The sequence below is a fragment of the Lissotriton helveticus genome, chromosome 2_1 (assembly GCF_964261635.1).
Source record: "Lissotriton helveticus chromosome 2_1, aLisHel1.1, whole genome shotgun sequence".
Taxonomy (NCBI): domain Eukaryota; kingdom Metazoa; phylum Chordata; class Amphibia; order Caudata; family Salamandridae; genus Lissotriton; species Lissotriton helveticus.
This window is the reverse complement of record NC_136059.1, coordinates 1,912,647,567-1,912,665,405: the sequence shown is the minus strand read 5'-3', so window position 1 is coordinate 1,912,665,405 and position 17,839 is coordinate 1,912,647,567. Positions and strand designations below refer to the sequence as shown.

Sequence of the window (17,839 nt, the reverse complement as noted above, 5' to 3'; positions counted from 1 at the left end):
CATACATACGTAAACCAGTCTTGCCCCTGTTCCAATGGGAACAGTTGAGCCCGAACTGCCAGGGTTTGTCCTTTCTGAACCGGAACACAAGCACCCTAGGACTTGTTTTGCCCTGATTAGGGCTCATCAGCCAGGTATTGCTTGGCACCAGTGACCCGGTGTGCATGGGACCCAGGTCTGGGCACACCCGTCACACTTAGCGCGACACATTAAAGTATACAGAAAGTGATGGATGGAATGCTTGAATTAATCTCAGCCACTGGTAATTACTTGGGCCCGATCCCAGTTCATCTTTATTAGACAGATCTGAGAACATCTTCCTGTGGTCCCACTTCCAGTATCACCGGTTGCTTACCTGCTAATGACTGTCCATATGCACCATGAAGTTCTGTGGCAGCCAATCACTGTCAGGTGTCTTCTTAGTGTTTTAGAGTTTTTAATTACTTGAGCATCTCACCCCAAGTTCTTTCCTTTGTTCATCAACCAGTTTAAGGAATGCGCAGAACCCCAGTATGACATCTAAATCTGCCATTGCAGGGTATGATGACTGTCTGTATAATTTCTCCAGATATTTATGGAAGCTGATATTCTGTCTATACTATGGCCCGATTCTTATCTATTACAGGTTTAATATGCATTTTGAAGCGGAATTCCCTTTTCAGTATCCATGCTAGCAGTTTGCCCATTAGTTAATCTTAATGAAAAACGCAGTTGTTTATGTGAGCACATCTGAAACCTGTCTATCTGCTTTATGAGCACACTTTAGTTTCTGCCTTTAGCAAGGCAACTGGAATTTGCTGGGTTTTTTTTACCCTCTTTTCCAGTTGGTCAGCCTAGGACTCTCTATTCATACTGTATTTCTTATGAGTTCATCCGATTTTCATGATCTTCCCTTTGGCAACCCTCCACACTGTCACCTTCATAACTTCCTGGTATGTGCCCCTATAGGAACCAGCATTCTCAATATCCTCAACATTATCATCTCCTTCTTCCCCATGTGCACACGGACACTGAGCTCCATCAACACATTTGAGGGCATTCTGTATGTTGTGGCCCAGGATCTCTCTCATCCACTCCAGTGTCCCAATTACCAAATCCCCAAAACACATCCCTCCCATCCAGTATATCTCGTCCATGATGGGAGCGTTCAGCTAATATCCTCCCCCATTATGCCACTCAAGCAAATGATGGTGCAGCGTCTGCAGATGTCGGCATATAATAAAGCCTCAAACTGACACCTTGCACAAAAGAGTGGATGGAGTATTTCCAAGCTTTTTTATTTCTCCCTTCACAGGTGAAACAATCCCAAATTTTGGGATGCTTGCCTTAGTGTCCTGGGTTTATTCCTGACAGTTTTACTAGCCCTTGGGTCTCTGTCAGGTGTCACCTTGATTACACAGTTATGATCTCCTGTCCAAAATATATACTTAAAACCAGGACCTGTATGTTTCCCTGAGCAGTGTTAAGCGTATACATGTTTTACAGCGCCAAAGCCAGGCCATCCAGTTGAACAACTAATAAAACTTACTATCCTTCTATGTTTATAACAGAGTGCAAAACAATCCCCCAACCCCCAAACTCAGCCCTTACCTTGGGCTGCCTTTTATATCAGTCACCTCACAAGACTCTGGGTAAATTTATGTTCAAGGAAGATGGGAGGCAGGAAGCAGTAGCACCTCAAAAGGATTGAGCTCTACATTTGAATTAACACCAGCCACCCTGTCCCCACACTTCCGCAAATCACCATGCATTCTACAGCCTGCCTGCCTGCATGCACTTTATAACAACTTCATAGCAAATTTCAGGAATGTCATTTTTAGGTCGAGCCTGGACAGCGCATGTGCCGCTCTGCAAGGCATGCTGTATTTGAGTGTAGACTTGAAGCCCTGCCCACTCCTTGCCCATATTTGTCATTGGTTTGCGTCATTGTCCTTCGTAAATGCTGGCTTCTGATTCGTTAATAGGCTTGTTAGTCCCTCTTTAGTACCACCTTGTCTTCATTTGTAACCTCCCATGAGGACTGGCCCTTTTACCTCTGTTGTTACATGGTATGTCTTATTTAGTCTGCAAGCACTATTTTCTTTAATGAGTTTCGCCTACTGCAGGCACGACGTGCTTTCCTGCAGTATTCAGCGCGCCGTGGGAGCTTTCACTTTCCAAGCTGGCCGGGACAATGGCGACCACTTATTTGAAGTGAAATAGGTCTCACATTTACAAGAGTTTAAGCTTTTGGCATTGTAAATGACAATGCCTTTTATTTATGTGTTAGTTATCAAAACAGATAAAAGGCATTGTCGTTTACAATGTCAATAACTTACTCTCGCAAATTTGAGACCTATTGCATTGCAAATGCTTGTTGTGTCTGTAAAGATGCACGGTGCAATCATAGGTGACTTATCCGTATCTGCATGGTACACTTTGATACATGCTTTATAATTAGACCAATTGAAAACACTTATCACATCGGGTTTACTGGTTAGTGGGGGACGCGTATCCTGCCTCCCCTGTGGATCCTCTCGTCCCGGAGGGCTGGGCTGGGGCGACGTCCCATCCCATCTTATTATATACTGTCTCATGCCACCTGATCTCCAGATCGCTCACTCATCGGTAACATGGGCATTCCTTAGGGGGGTTGCACTGCTAGGGATGACTCACACGTTCGTTGTTAGACGGGTTGCGGATCGGATATGGATACGCTACACCAGGTGCAGTGAGTTTGCTACGTTTTGGGTTCAAGGGCACACGATGGAGCATACATTTAGAGATGCTTGTTTAAACCGTATAGACTTGCTGCGAACTTCCCATATGACCAGTATCATGTATTGTACTCTAATGCTATGCACTTAAAATCAATAAGGAATGGTTAATAATAATAATAAATAAAAAAAGAAATCTAATTACAGTCTCTGGAGCCGTGAGTCCTTCTGTGCCCAACACAAGAATGGCATTCTCCGGTACCAAGATACAGTCACTGCCAGTGGCATTCTAGAGCAGCCTGTGAAGCAGGCTATCTTAAGTTTTTTTTTTTTTTTTTAAACCTTTATTGGTCATTAACTTAGAGTACACTACTAACTGCCCACATCCTCCATCATGAGGCCGGCAGCTGTGTCGTATCTTATGAAGGTGCATATGTGTATTTAGCAAGGGTGGACAACTAACACAGCATGTCGCCTACAACCCATTCGGGCCGGCCGCGATGTATCTAAACGTGGGCCATCTAGGAATCTTTATCTGATCAACATAAACACATTGCAGTAGTATAAGCAATAGAGTCTTGAGGTTACTTTTTACTTAACATTCAACTTCATAACATATAAGTCACGTTACCTTCCCCTAATGGGCCCACCATACACAGTATGTGGCGTGATGGATCTTACAGTATGGAGTGCCAGTAAGGTATCTCGTAGCAGTATGTAGTGCTAGGCTCTCACAGTGTTACAATTTCGCACTCCATAAGCGTCACTCATACTCAGGGAAGGTGTATTTTGTGCAGTTCGAAAAATTTAATGTCGTGCCGTGCCATGGGTATGTTGTAGTGAGTGTGTCGTGTATTCATACAGATTGTGGTGCAACAGAACTGGGGGGGGGGGGGGGCTGGGAGCCTCGCGATCCGTGTCTCCCGTGCAGACTCTGGCCCGTGTGCATGGGTATCCTGAGTGGCGTGCCATGTGCTCAATCACGTGGGTGGTGGGGCGCGCAGTTACTAGGAGGGGAGGAGCAAGTTAGAGGGTATGTGCGGGAATCATTCTACCGCATTGCGCAGGGGAGTGCAACCGGGGGGGGGGGGGGGTGATGGTGTGGTCATTGTTATTTGTTCTTCCGTCACCTTCCACTTCGGATTCGTCAGTGTTTTGTGTTTGGAGTAGATACGCAACGAGGGGGCCCCAAAGGTCTTTGGGACGTGATTTATGTGGTAGTAGCTCAGCGTAATTGTGGAGTTGTTCCTGCCACGTAGCCATACTGTTTAGCCAGTCCTTAAATTTAGGCGCTCTCCCCCTACCCCATCTACATGCCACCTGCCGTTTAGCCAACAGGAGGCTTAGTGCAAAAAAAAGTTTGTGTGCTTTTAATGCCGGGTTAGTGTGCCCAAGCAAAGCTAATTTGGGACAAGGGTCCGTGGGTATTCCAATCATTGCAGATACAGCTTCAAACACTTTTATCCAGTACAGGGCCACAGCCCGGCATTTCCATGCTAGGTGTATGAAGTCCGCGGCCAGGTCTACCACATCTGAGACAGCGATCGTTGTCTCTGAGCCCCAGTCGGTGTAATTTAGCAGGCGTGAAATAGTCTGTGCAGGAATTTATAGTGTACTAACCGAAGACGAGCGTTGCCTGTCACTGCTTGTGTGTGAGAGCAACTCAGCTCCCATTGCCCGTCTGTCATGGGGTAATCAAGATCCGCGTCCCAGTCTCGTTTAGCCCTAAGCGGAGGAGGGGATGGAGCTATTTGAACATGCTTATACAGCATAGAGACCACGTGCCTTGGGGTTTCTGCCTGGAGTAGGGAATGAAGGGGAGCCATGGTTTCCGGCTCGTCCGGGAAGTTGGGTGTGATGGATTTAATGTTTTGCCGAAGCCGAACATAGAGGAAAGTGTCCATTATTGCAGGGGTATGATCTCCAAAGAGCTGCTGTGCAGTGCGAAAGGTACCCTGGAGGTAGAGATCTCCCCAGGTATGGATAGCTAGTTTCGCAAGGAACTTGCGCCCTATTTCTTCCCGTGCAACGCTCACTCGGGGATCGTTTGCCAGTGCCATCAACGGTGAGTAGAAGAAGTGTACTTCCATATGTTCTGCAATACGATTCCAAGCCCTGACAGTACAGTCTACAGTAGTGGGGTCTTTGTCTCTCTTACTGACAGTCGTGTAAAGGTATCCTGAAGGTTGTTCCGGTCTCATGTACCCATCTTCAACCGCCAGGTGGGCCATGAATGGGGGGGGGGTGGAACCAGTATGAAGCAAAATGCCCTTGGGCACATTCATAGTATTTGCGGAGGTCTGGGACCTCGAATCCCCCCTGGTGGTAGGGTAGCATTAGCGTCTTCAGGCTAAGTCTGGCCTGTTTGCCTCCCCAGATAAGGCGTGACAGCTGAGAGTCGAGGGTGTGGAAAAAACATGAGCCAGGGTTATAGGGTATGTTGGTGAAGAGGTACAATAGTTTGGGGAGAACCACCATTTTTATCAGGGAAATGCGGCCCGCCATGGACAGTGGGAGGTGTATCCATTTAGTTATGGAATCTGTCAGTTTGTCTAATGCAGTTCCATAATTGGCTCTGATAAGAGTCTCGTGGTTTCTGGTGATGATGATTCCTAAATATTTTATTTCTTCAGATTCCCACACCAGAGGGTAATCTAGGGGAAATTGTGTGGTCTTGTCAGTCAAGGGGAATAGGGCCGATTTTGCCCAGTTTATTTGCACTCCTGCTATTGCCCCAAACTAGGTTATCTCCCGAAGCAAGGGATTTAGATTTTCCTGAGGTTTGTCGACATAAAGGGTTATGTCATCTGCGTATAACGCAATTAGCAGTTGTCGTTCCGGGTAGATACGGGAGCGATGGTTGTGGTGCTGACGGAGTTTAGCAGCCAGGGGTTCGATGGCAATCGCAAAAAGTATTGGGGACAATGGGCAGCCCTGCCGGGTACCTCTACGAATTTCAAATGGAGCAGAACGGGCCCCATTAAGGAGCACCGTTGCTTGGGGTTTATAATATAATCGCCGAATCCAGTCTATGAAGTTAAAGGGGATACCCATCCGTGCGAGCAGTGCAAAAAGGTAATCCAATTCCAGGGAATCGAACGCTTTTGTAGCATCTAGGAATACAGCAGCTGCCTCGCAGCGGGGGGTAATATCTTGCAACACTGCTTGGAGGGTACGTAAGTTATGGGATGTGGCACGATTAGGGACGAATCCTGCCTGATCTGGTAGTACGAGCCTTTCCATAAGGAGATTGAGACGCGTCGCGAGGACTTTTGCTAAAATCTTACTATCTGTGTTCAACAGTGAGAGAAGCCTGTATGAATCGCAGTGGTCTGATGGTTTGCCTGGTTTCAGTAATGATGTTATTAATGCTTCTCGCATTGTGTGCGGGAGTGAGCCTTACTCTAACGCGGCGTAGAAGACTTGCTTCAGTATGGGCGCTAGTAAGTGTATGAAGTTTTTATAAAACTCGATCGGTAGTCCATCCGATCCAGGCGCTTTACCAGACTTCATGGACATGATCGCATCTTTGATCTCATCGAGTTCAAGCTCATGGTGGAGGAATTTTTGCTGGGATGGTCCTAACCAGGCAATTGGGTGTCTTCCAGGTATTCCTGGAGGTTAAGTGTGCCAGTGCTATGTGAGGTGTGGAGTGATGTGTAGTGTTCAGTTAACACTCGGAGCTGTTCCGGGAGGTCTCGTTGTGGTATGTCGTGCCTGTCAAGTAACGTAGGGACATAGTTTTGGTACCTAGGGGTTCTAGTCTCAGCCGCTAGCGCTTTGCCTGGCCTGTCTCCCTCTCCGTATATTCTAGCAGTGAAGGGCCTCCCCAGGAACTTGCATTCTTTCTCTGCCGCCTCTGAGTATTCATTCAGTTTTTCCCTGAGCTGAGCTTGAGCTGCGCAGTCTCTATCCCCCTGCGCTATTTCCCGTTCTAGCTGTTTAATCTCGGTTTCCAGTGTTCGTATGTCATGTCGCAGTGTCTTTAGAACTCCCCCACCTTTGGCTATACAGGTCCCCCTGATCGTCACCTTGAAGGCCTCCCAAACAGTAGTGAGACTAGAGACTGAATTGACATTTCGGTTGAAAAACTCAGTAACGTCTTGCTCTAGTTCAGCAGCAAAGGCAGTATCAGTAAGGTGCGCGGGGTTAAGGCGCCAGTTTAGGTAAGGGGCTATGATGAGGGGCACCTGCAGGGAAAGAAGGACTGGCGAGTGGTCAGAGAACGTTCTCGCCAGGTGTTGTGCTCTGATTAACCATGGGGCCAGTCCTGCTGACAAGAATATATAGTCTAATCGGGCCCATGTGGAATGGAAAGCTGAGTGATGAGTGCCTTGCCTGGCAGAGGGGTGTAGGTGTCGCCACGCATCTACCAAGTGGTGGTCAGTCACTATTCCCAACAGTGAACGTTGAGTATTCGTGTGGTGAGAGGCTTGCGGACATGACCTGTCCATCCCAGGAATTAAGGCGGTGTTGAAGTCCCCTCCCAGTATCACGTGAGCAATTCCCAAGGCCTGTATTTTCCCCCACAATGTGAAAAGAACATTCGGATCATCGATGTTAGGACCATAATAACATGCAAACAATATCGTATGTGCGGGAAGTTTCCCCCATATCATAGAGTAACGCCCTTCAGAGTCTATCTCAGTCCCAGCAGGAGTAAAATTAGTCCCTCGCCTAACCAGAATTGCTACCCCTCTCGCATAGTTAGAGTAGGATGAAAACACCTTGCACGAGGACCACTTTGAAGCGAATGGAGGGGACCCATGTGGGATTAAATGTGTCTCTTGCAGCATGGCAATGGATATCCCATGTCTGTCCAGATAACCCAAAATCTGTCTCTTCTTCCTCGGGTTATTCAACCCAAGTATATTCCAGGAGACCACTTTGAACTGCGAGGCTGGTTGCGTTTCAGTTAAACCCCCCATGTTACAATCAGAAAATATATATACCAAGGGTCTACAACATCCATGTGTGTATAACGTACGGCAGCAGATGTGTGATATGATCCCGAACTTCTACTTTGGCATGCCCAACAAATAGAATGACTGTCAAATAGTCCGTCCAAGTATGCAACATGTTGGAACATTTCCCCACCCACACCGGCAACCCCAACCCGCCGGGTATTCAGAACCCACCCCCCCAAAGTCATCCCTCCCTCTCCCCAACTTAGAAACAGAAGTAAAGACAAAGTCTCCCCTATTCTGCTAGCAGAAGGGGTATTTGGGGGTTCGCCCATCGGGGGTCAGTTCTAGGGGGCGCCCAACCTGTCATCCACCTCCCTACTTGCACCCACTCGGAGCCAGGTATGTCCCTGGTCTCACTACGTGGGACGGAGGTGGGTGATCGAGCACCAGAAGTTATTTAAACCGGGTCATACAATTACTTGAAAATGCACCTCACCGGGTTACTGAAGTCGTGCTCGTTCATACTCATCTTGGATGTGACAGACGCCACGGCTACAGTTCAGTCTTGGTGGTTCATAGGCGATGTGGATCTGGAGCGTCGTCTTTCAGCACTTCCCCTATCCTTGTCTTTCTTGTGCTGCTTGAGGAAATCTTCCACTTGTTGAGGATTTTGAAAGAAGAGGTGTTTGCCTTGGTAAGAGATTTTTAGTTTTGCCCGGTATAGCATGGCGTATGGCATCTCTTGTTCCTGAAGTTTTTTCTTCACTCCTGCGAATTTCTTTCTAGCCTCCTGTACCGCCGGGGTGAAGTCAGGGAAGAAGGAGAGCGTAGTATTGCAGTATCCTACAGTGCCGATCTCTCTTGCCCGTCTAAGCACCGCGTCCCGGTCCCTATAGTTTAGGAATCTCGCGATGATGGGGCGCGGAAGGGCCCCTGGCTTAGGGCGCGCGGCTAGGGCCCTGTGGGCTCGCTCAACTATTAGGTGCGGGGAGAACGATTCCTTACCAAAGAGTTCGGTGACCAGATTTTCGATAAATACCTCCATTCTCCCTGTGTTTGTGGTCTCCGCCAGACCCATGATGCGAATGTTGTTGCGGCGGGACCTCGCTTCCAAATCCTCGTTCTTCTAGGCAATGACTTTTAGGAGCCTGTCCATTTGGGACACGTGTCTGCTGTTCGAGGTGGCCCCATCTTCCAGTACAGAGATCCTGTCCTCCGCATCTTTGATTCTGGTGTCGTGGCTTTCCAGCTTTGTGACCAGGCTATCCATGCGAGTGTTGATGTTGTCAATCTTGGAGTCAATATTTGATAGACTTTGTTGCATGCTAATCAGCAAGGTTTTCCAGTCCTCGTCTGGGGACCACGGGCACCGGGACTGCCCTCCGGGTCTTGTGTACTTTTGGGGTGTCTTTTAGTCTCAAATGGTATCTTAGATTGTTTGGCATCGCTGCGCCCCAAGTCGCGTCTTGGCGTTCGCGAGGCCGATGTGGCGGCCGAGGCCAGGGTGTAGTGAGGAAGCTGTTGGTCCAGCGACCCGAGAACTGTTGGGGCAGGTTGGTATTGCGGCCACTGCACTTCTTGCGAGAGTGGGCGTAGGCCTCACCTGCACGTGGAGCTTAGGGCGTTGCGCGAGTCTGGAGTGCCCCTTTTGGCGCTGTTAGTGGCAGCAATCGCAGATATGCAGGCGGACACAACGGGTCAGTCCGGTCGTCTCCTCTGGCTGTAAACCGGGCAGTGTAAGGCCGCGATCCCAAATGTGGCGTGTGATGACACTTTTCGCTGTGAGCTAAGGCAGTGTGCAGTCAGTATCCTCCAGGTCACGGAGGCAGCCAATGGTCACAGAGGGGAAGGTAATGTCACATCTGGCATGAGGCGATGCTTACATGGTGGGGGGGAAGTGATTCTGCTGTTTGTTGCAGCCACCGGCAATCCGTGGCTTCAGCGTCTCTCTGTTAAGCCCTCAAGCCATCAGGGGCGGCTTATGCACCAGCTGTCTGTGGCCTGCGGGTACCCCTTTACAACACTTGTCCAGGCAGAAGGACAGAAGGCCGACCGGGCTCTGGGTTTACCCCTTCGGAGGACGCGCGCTGCTGTCGTTGGAAGGAGAAGTAGTTTCACGGCCCACCAGACAGGCCCCAGAGGTGAAGAGGTAAGCCGTGCCAGAGGTGCGCAGCAATCGGTTTTCAATTGGGGCCGCGGTGCTATCCGGCCAGCTCAGCACCCGGAATGATATGTCATGGAGCAGGCTCGGCACCTCGAGTTAGTGGGGGGGGGGCAGTACCCAATGTCCGCCAGGCCGCACTCGCACCCTACGCCCACCGGATCCGTCGTCCCGGTTGCAGGTGCAGTCTCCTCTCGACGGGTCAAACCTTAGGCCCCCTGGTCACAGGATGAGCAGGTGAGTATACGCCAGCAGTTGTTGAGAGGCGGGAAGGCCGCAGCTGAAGGGCGGGTAGGCCCCGACGTCCGTATCGACAGAGTGTCGGGCCTCAGGGTAGTGTACAGGCCGCTTCTCGTGACTGGTGAGCTGCGGGGAGGCCGCGGCTAAGAAGCGGACGGGCCTGGCATCCGGGCGCAGTCAGCTAGGGTGCTTGGGATCGATATGGCAGGCAATGTCATTGACTGTGTGGCAGGGTGCCGGCCGGTATATTGTTTCCTGGTGTCGGGTCGGGTAGGCCTTGCAGCAGTTCCCGCCAAGGGGTTTGAAATTCGCGCTGTAAGTTTATCGCCTCTTCCCAGGCAGGGCTCACCTTGCAAACACAGGGGTTTTCTCGCTGCGATGTAGTTACCTCAGGGAGTCCAACAGTGCCAGTAGTGTCCGTGAGGAGCTGGGAGCGCAGTCCCGACTAGGCCTCAGAGCCCCGGAGTTTCCTGGCACGCCGAGCCGACCGGTCGGCAGATCGCGGTCCAGCACTGCAGTCCGCCCTCAGGAAACAGGCCGATATCTCCGCTTCCGCTCAGGCGTTTTGCACGATTTTACCACCGCTGAGATCCGGGGGCTGTCACGATCCCAGTTCCGAGGTGTCTGGGCAGTTTTTCCCGGTCAGGATGGTCTGGAGGATGAGTCAAAGGCTCGATCTGACGAGAGCCTCACTACAGTGCGGCCATCTTGGTTTGGCGCCACCTAGCGCCCCCCAGGCTATCTTAAGTTCTTAGTTTGTCTCGGAGTCAAACTATCCCCTGCTCTCACTACTAGTACATTGCCTCTAGGCCCAGTCCCAAATTGCTTCCTGGTCTGTGAAAAAGTGCAGGTGATTTCCTGGCAACTACCATGGACTTCGCAGGACTTTGCAGGAAAGACAATCACATACTTCTGTTAAAGGCCTTTCACTTCCTTCTTTGTTGCGTCATGCCTGCTTCTTTATTTCTGGGCACGTTTGGTGTAGTGCGAGAATAGCAGAGCCAATGATTCTCAAAGCACTATCGGCCACTTTGACAGATGGTATCCTGTTCCTCTAATTTATAGCAGTCTGGATATTCCAGGTCACAGAGCCATTTGGAAGGGGTCAGGACACAGTTCTGGGTGCCCCTTCACTGAGGAAAACGGCACACCAGGCCAGGGAACGGGTTTGAGTCTTAATCCAGTTTTCCAAAAATAGTTGCTTTCTCTCGGGGTCTCACTAATTAGTTGTTACTATGTAATCTCCCCTTGGCATTTTCCACATGCAGTTTCAGTTTCATAGTCTAGTCTATATTAGTAATTTGTGACTGGTGCTTGCACTTGCATCAGGCTCTAAGCTTTGTCATTTGTAGTGCTCCCGACCAGGGTGCCTACTAGAGTCCTTCCCTAAATGCTCCTCTACACGTTTATAGTGACAACGTCCGTCTTCGTTACCATTGAAGTTCTCTTGTCTCTAATAATCAGCAGGGTATAATATTTTGAGTGGGCCAGTGCCCCTTCTGGGTTACATCTTCCTGCAGATATGATGGTGTGCTGTAGCTCCTTCCCTGAGGGGCTGGCTTTGTGTATTCAACAGTTTTGTTAGACCGTAAGAGTTGAGCGATCTTGTCTTTGACCATATGGTTCACACAACAGAAGCAGCCGTGGCAGAAGATGAGATGTAGGGCTTCTATGCCGAAAACTTGTGCTGCATCCTCAATATACAGTAATTAGTAGCTGAAAGTTCCCTTCTCATAGGGAGAATTTGCTCCATGACCCAGTTCGCATAGGCTATTGAGTTCATGTATCAGATATTACCATGTTATTACCATGTTGCAGTGTTCGCCATTCGATACCGGCCTACCCCCACCTACAGTCCCTGTATGGTCCTTCTCTGTACAATCCATTCAAAGGCCAGTCACCAAGGAAAACATCAAAGCAGGCTGCTGCATCTCACCTGCGGCCAGTCCCTCCTGGACCTTTGTCAGTCTGTTAACACAGGGCCTTGCATTTTCTCCTTGATTGCCTAACCTGGCCCCAGTATTAATAAACCTAGCCCAGAAATGTTGTAGTTCCTGAGTTAAGTGTTGTCAAGACCCAGTCTGCTCAGGGAATCTTCACTTCCTTTTCTGTTTCCCCAGCCTCCCTCTCGGTCCAGCCAGTGATGGGATCCAGTGGTTCTTGTCAATGGGCATCATCCTCCCAAACACCATCTTCGCCCTCATTCTAGTACATGGTAGAGACTTTAAACACCCTGAAGTTAGTTGGAGCGAGAGTCTTCTTCCAGGGCCAGGTCCCTCACCTCAGGTTTGCACATTCTGGGCCTTTCAAACCAGTGCAAATTTAATCTTCCCTGGCAGCCTGCCGCCTGTCCCAGGGTTCATCATCTTGGGGCACAGCTCGGCAGAAGGCATAAAATGCCCGGGGTGGGAGATTTACAGCTATGGTGGGGGCAAAGGGGTCTTTAATTATATCCCCCTCCCATTGTCTAGTGGGGTTCTTGCCTTCTTTGGAAGTGAGGCCTGTGGGCCAATCTACCCCCTTTGGTTTCTGCATGCCTCAAGCATGCAACATACATTCTGAACTGTTTGCATTTAGAGAAAGAAAACAATACAAAGTATGTGCGGTTTGTGTTTTTTCGAGATACTCCTCAATTTCCAGTCTCCCTGCCCAACTCGGGAAGATAATGGGAGTCCACAGACATTGGAGTTACAAAGAGGGTTATTAGATTTCCAAACCCAAAGTGGTCCTGTAGATATGAATATCCCAAGACCAGGAATTTGCAGTGATAAAAAATGGGACGACACTTGAAATAAACACACTATGCACAAAACTATGCTCATGTACATTTAACAAGCACGATAAATGTGTAGTCGGTAAGGCTTTAAATAAAGAAGGGCTGTGGCCGCGAGTAAGGTTGCATATTTTTGTCTTTAAGCAATATCTAAATACTTGGAACACAATCAGCAACTTTAAAGGTAAATCTGAGCACCGGTTTTAAGATCAGAGGGCTGGAAGAACTAGGAAAATATCCATTCCTATCAAAATGTGTTCTTGTTTTTCATATATAAACGTTGTGGAGTTTAAGCACCCCTCCTCTGGCACTTCCTCACTATGTTCTGCCAGACCAAGTCCAATTGGTAATAGCTCCATAATGGCACAGGGGCTTAGCTACCAATGGAGTTGAAAGTGCAGAGGCACTGGGGCTCAGTGGGGCCCATTGAACTCTGAAATGTGCTGTATTTTACTACCCCCAACAGCAATTAAAGGGGCAATTTCTCTTGCTTTTACCAGGGTCAATGGCATCCTTGCTATTCTTCTATTATGACAGTACCAATTGGATGTAACACATTTGAATGATTTACACACAAAAATAATGGAGTCATCTTTGTTTGGATGTTTGAATTTAGCTTGGTATTATGATATCATGTCTGCCTTATCTAGTTAGGCTAAATGTGTTGCAATTTAATTCTGGTGATTGGCCCTTTGAATGCACATATTTTGGTTTTTTTAAAGTAAAGAATGAGCAATAAAATGGCCAATCATGCTGTAAATAAAAACTCCAGAGAAACTTGATGTTGAATTGACAAGTGTGTTCAGAAGTTACTTGCTGCAGATGACCTAGTCTATGTACAATAAAAAGAATTGGGTTCATGAGTGTAAGAATTATGATATCGGGTTGTAAATCTATGCATGATGACCAGTTTCTTATGTCCTTATTTTTGTAGACAATCTGACCTCTTGGTGAAGCTGAATCGATTGCTGGAAAGGTGTTTAAGGAATTCGAAGTGCATTGATACTGAGTCCCTCTGTGTTGCTGCTGGTGAAAAGGTGAAGATAATATAGAATAACTAATCTTATGATGCTGACTTTTTTTTTTGAGAGGGTGTTTTCAAGGTGTTTTATTCCATGTTTTTATTGTGACATAGGTACTGTTTGTTAAGCAATTATCATAAACATTTGCGACATTGCAATGTTTTGCAGTGCCTCTTTTGTCAGCAATTGATGTGTAGTGATTACCGCTCCTCAGGGTGGAAAAGTCCGGTTCGAGGCATACTAGCTGCAGATTCTACACTTTGCATTAGATCGCCAACTGGTGTTGGGCTTGGATTATTGCATGTTGTCGTCTTGGAAGAAGTTTTTTGTAGAAACGAGATAGGTGACTCCTCCCTTGGACAATAGTGCACATAGGCACCGGCTCCATCCTTAGATTGTTTTTTTCCGCTACTGGGTTCAGATAAAACTTTTCCGCTCCGGTTCGAAATCTACTTTTCAAGTACTTCAATGCGTAAAAACTTATTCAAACTTCACCAAACTACTCGATATCGATAAACATCGTCTCGACTCCATCAGCTCGATTCCGGTCGTTGACGCGGGCCGTTGGGCCTATCCACGCCGTGAGGCCTACACCTCATGGAAAGGATGCCATTCAAAAGATGCCGCAAGTGTGGAGCAAAGTTTCCATACTGTGACCATCATGAGGTCTGTAATCTGTGCTTATCGCCAGAACACGACGAATCCAGCTGTACATCCTTTCGATCCAAGAAGACCATTCGAGATTGGAGGGCCCTTCGACACGACATGCAGAGATGGGCTCCGGAACCGGTGGATGTATTCGACGAAGAAGTTCCGCTCGTCCCGAAGAAGATTCAGACGATCTCCAAATCGTATCCGGGGTAGACGACTCCGATGACTTCATACCATTGGGTCAGCGTGTAGTACTACTGCCCCAGCCTCGTACCCAGCACCCAAATCGAAGGCAAAGGTCAACAGTCCGCCTCCGGGGCTCAGTTACGACCGAAAAACACTTCGAAAGCCCCGCCATCGAGCCCGGCTCCGAAGAAAATACTCAGGCCTTCTGGTAGCTCCTTACCGAGCAAGTGCCGATCCCACCAGTTCCCTCGGCACCGAAACTGAAAGAAGTCCCGGCTCCGAAAGCGTCGACTTCTAAACACAAAACTATGAAGCCAGCGTCTGACGCCTCGAGGCCGACGAGACCAGCTTCTATTCTGAAGCCAATATCTTAGGAACCGAAACCTACAAGGCCCGATTCCGATGCGCTCAAGCCCTCGAAACAGCCTACGACTCCGAAAACAATACCTTCGGTGCCGAAATCTACGCCAAAGGACACAGTAACAACTCCTAAGGCTAAAGACCAGCAGCAACCATGCCCGGAACCCAAAAAATCGGTGCCGGCAAAGGTTCCGCAACGAAAAGACCTCTTCCAACCTCATCCTCTACAAAAGAAGATCTACATTGACCCAAAGACAGGTCATGTATCCACTACACCACACAAGAAGAGGATGTCACACAGCACCTACACCTGCAGTGCCTGTCAAGAAGGACTCTGCCACATCTCCTATGTACCCTTCTCCTATACTTCCTTCTCCTTCATCTCCTGTTCCCCCTAGAATTTCACCTCAAAATTCTCCTGAAAACTCTCCTCCTCATTCTTCACCACATACACCTCCAAATGATGATGAGTATAGTATAGGGGGAGGGGTAGACCCAGGTGAGCCTTTTCCCTACCCTATTGACGATCCAGATTGGGAGTACCCAAACCCACAAGATGTGCCAGATATTCCTGACCCACATTCATATCCATCAAAACCTTCTACCCAGAAGACAATATTGGTTTTGGGCACTTACTGAATAGGGCTGCCATCTATCATGGGGTCACCATGCATTCAGATGAGGCAGAGGAAGACTTTTTATTAGATACGTTTGAACAATCACAAAAGTCTGTTCAAATTCTGCCTATGATTAAAGGGGTCATCAAACACGCTCCAGAAGTATTTAAAGATCCTGTACGTGCTAGGATTCTAAACCCTAGAATTGAGAAAAAGTACAGGCCTGCTCCTGGGGATCCTGCCTATATTATAGGACAGCTACCCTTAGATTCTCTAGTCGTGTCAAGTGCTAGAAAAAGAGCAAACTCACAGACATCAGGTGAAGCACCACCCCCTGATAAAGAATCTAAGGTGATAGATGCTTCAGGCAAAAGGATAGCTGCACAAGCTAGAAATACATGGCGTATAGCTAACACACAAGCCCTCCTTGCAAGATATGACAGGGCTCACTATGATCAGTTAGAGACACTACTACAACATCTACCTGACCAATATAAGGCGCAGGCAAACAACCTTATACAAGAAGGCAAGTTAATTTCAAATGCCTCAATCAAGTGCGCACTTGATGTAGCAGACACTGCATCTAGAGCTGTAAACACTAGTGTCCTACTTAGACGTCATGCGTGGCTACGCATTTCAGGATTTAATCAGGAAGTGCAAACTACCATCTTAAAAAAGCCATTCAACCAACATCAATTGTTTGGACCAGAGGTAGACACAGCACTTGAGAAAATGAAGAAAGACACTGATACAGCCAAATCTATGGGAGCTTTGCAATCCACACAAGCTATAGGCTCCTTTTGTCGCTCCTTCTATAAAGGAGGCTCCAAACAGACTGTAGCAGACAATACAGTTTCCTTCAAATCCAATACACAGACATCCTCTAGTAAAGGATATTTTAGAGGAGGCTATAGAGGCAACAACAATAAAGGAAGAGATCTAGGTAACAACAATAATCGAACCTCTTCCACCACAAAACAGTGACTTCCCTCTGCTCCCCCAACAGCACTCCACTCCTGTAGGGGGCAGACTAACACAGTTCCTACCTGTCTCGAATTCCATCACAACAGACAGGTGGGTAAGATAAATTATCCAGTATGGCTACTGCCTCGAACTTACAGCTACCCCTCCACACATACCACCCAGGCAGCGTCCAATGTCTGCAGAACATCTTGCACTGCTCAAACAAGAAGCCCTATCACTTCTTCAAAAGGACGCAATAGAAATAGTTCCTTTACTACATCAAGGAACAGGGGTTTACTCGCTGTATTTTCTAATACCCAAAAAGGACGGGACACTAATACCAATTCTCGACCTCAGGCCCCTCAATCACTATATACACTCAGATCCTTTTCATATGATCACTTTACAACAAGTGCTCCCAATGCTGCAACAAGGCGACTTCCTTACAACACTAGATCTAAAGGACGCCTACTTCAACATTCCTATACATCCTTCTCACAGGAAGTATCTGAGATTTGTACTGGAAGGACAGCATTATCAATTCAAAGTCCTTCCATTTGGGGTAACAACTGCACCATGAGTGTTCACAAAGTGCCTAGCAGTAGTAGCAGCACATCTCAGAAGACAACAGATACAGGTCTTCCCATATCTAGACGATTGGCTCATAAAAGCCAAGTCAATCAATCAGTGTGTTCAACACACATCTCCGACAATTCAAACATTGCATGACTTAGGGTTCACAATCAACTACACCAAGTCGCGCCTACAGCCCTCTCATGTACATCAATATTTATGGGCTACAATAAACACGTCTACAGCTCTAGCGTATCCCAGTCCAGCAAGGATACAGAGCATTCAAGCCTTAGTCACAAAGTTTCAACATCAACACTCTCTCCCAGCCAGAGTGTTCATGAGACTAATAGGCATGATGGCATCTTGCATTTTTATTGTACCATATGCAAGACTGCAAATGTGTCTGGTACAGGAATGTCTAGCACAACAGTGGAATCAGGCTCAAGGACAACTAACAGACCTGGTGTTGTTGGACAGTCGCACACATCGCTCTCTGCAGTGGTGGAACACCAAAAACTTGACAAAAGGGCGGCCGTTCCTCGAACCTGTTCCACAAATACTACTTACAGCAGGCGCATCTCTCACAGGATGGGGAGCCCATCTCCTACATCATACAACTCAAGGGCAATGGACCATTCAACAAAGATCGTTCCATATCAACCACCTAGAGCTGCTAGCAATATTCTTGGC

The 17,839-nt window shown here is 47.9% G+C and overlaps 1 protein-coding gene across 1 annotated transcript in view; it reads left to right on the top strand.

The window, feature by feature from the left end:
* EXOSC9 (exosome component 9) overlaps nt 1-17,839 on the top strand; it is a 435,272-nt gene that overhangs the window by 98,102 nt on the left and 319,331 nt on the right. The window contains exon 4 of the mRNA XM_078676847.1: nt 13,712-13,814. Within this exon, the coding sequence (XP_078532973.1) occupies nt 13,712-13,814 (103 nt within the window). The remainder of the gene's footprint in view (nt 1-13,711; nt 13,815-17,839) is intronic.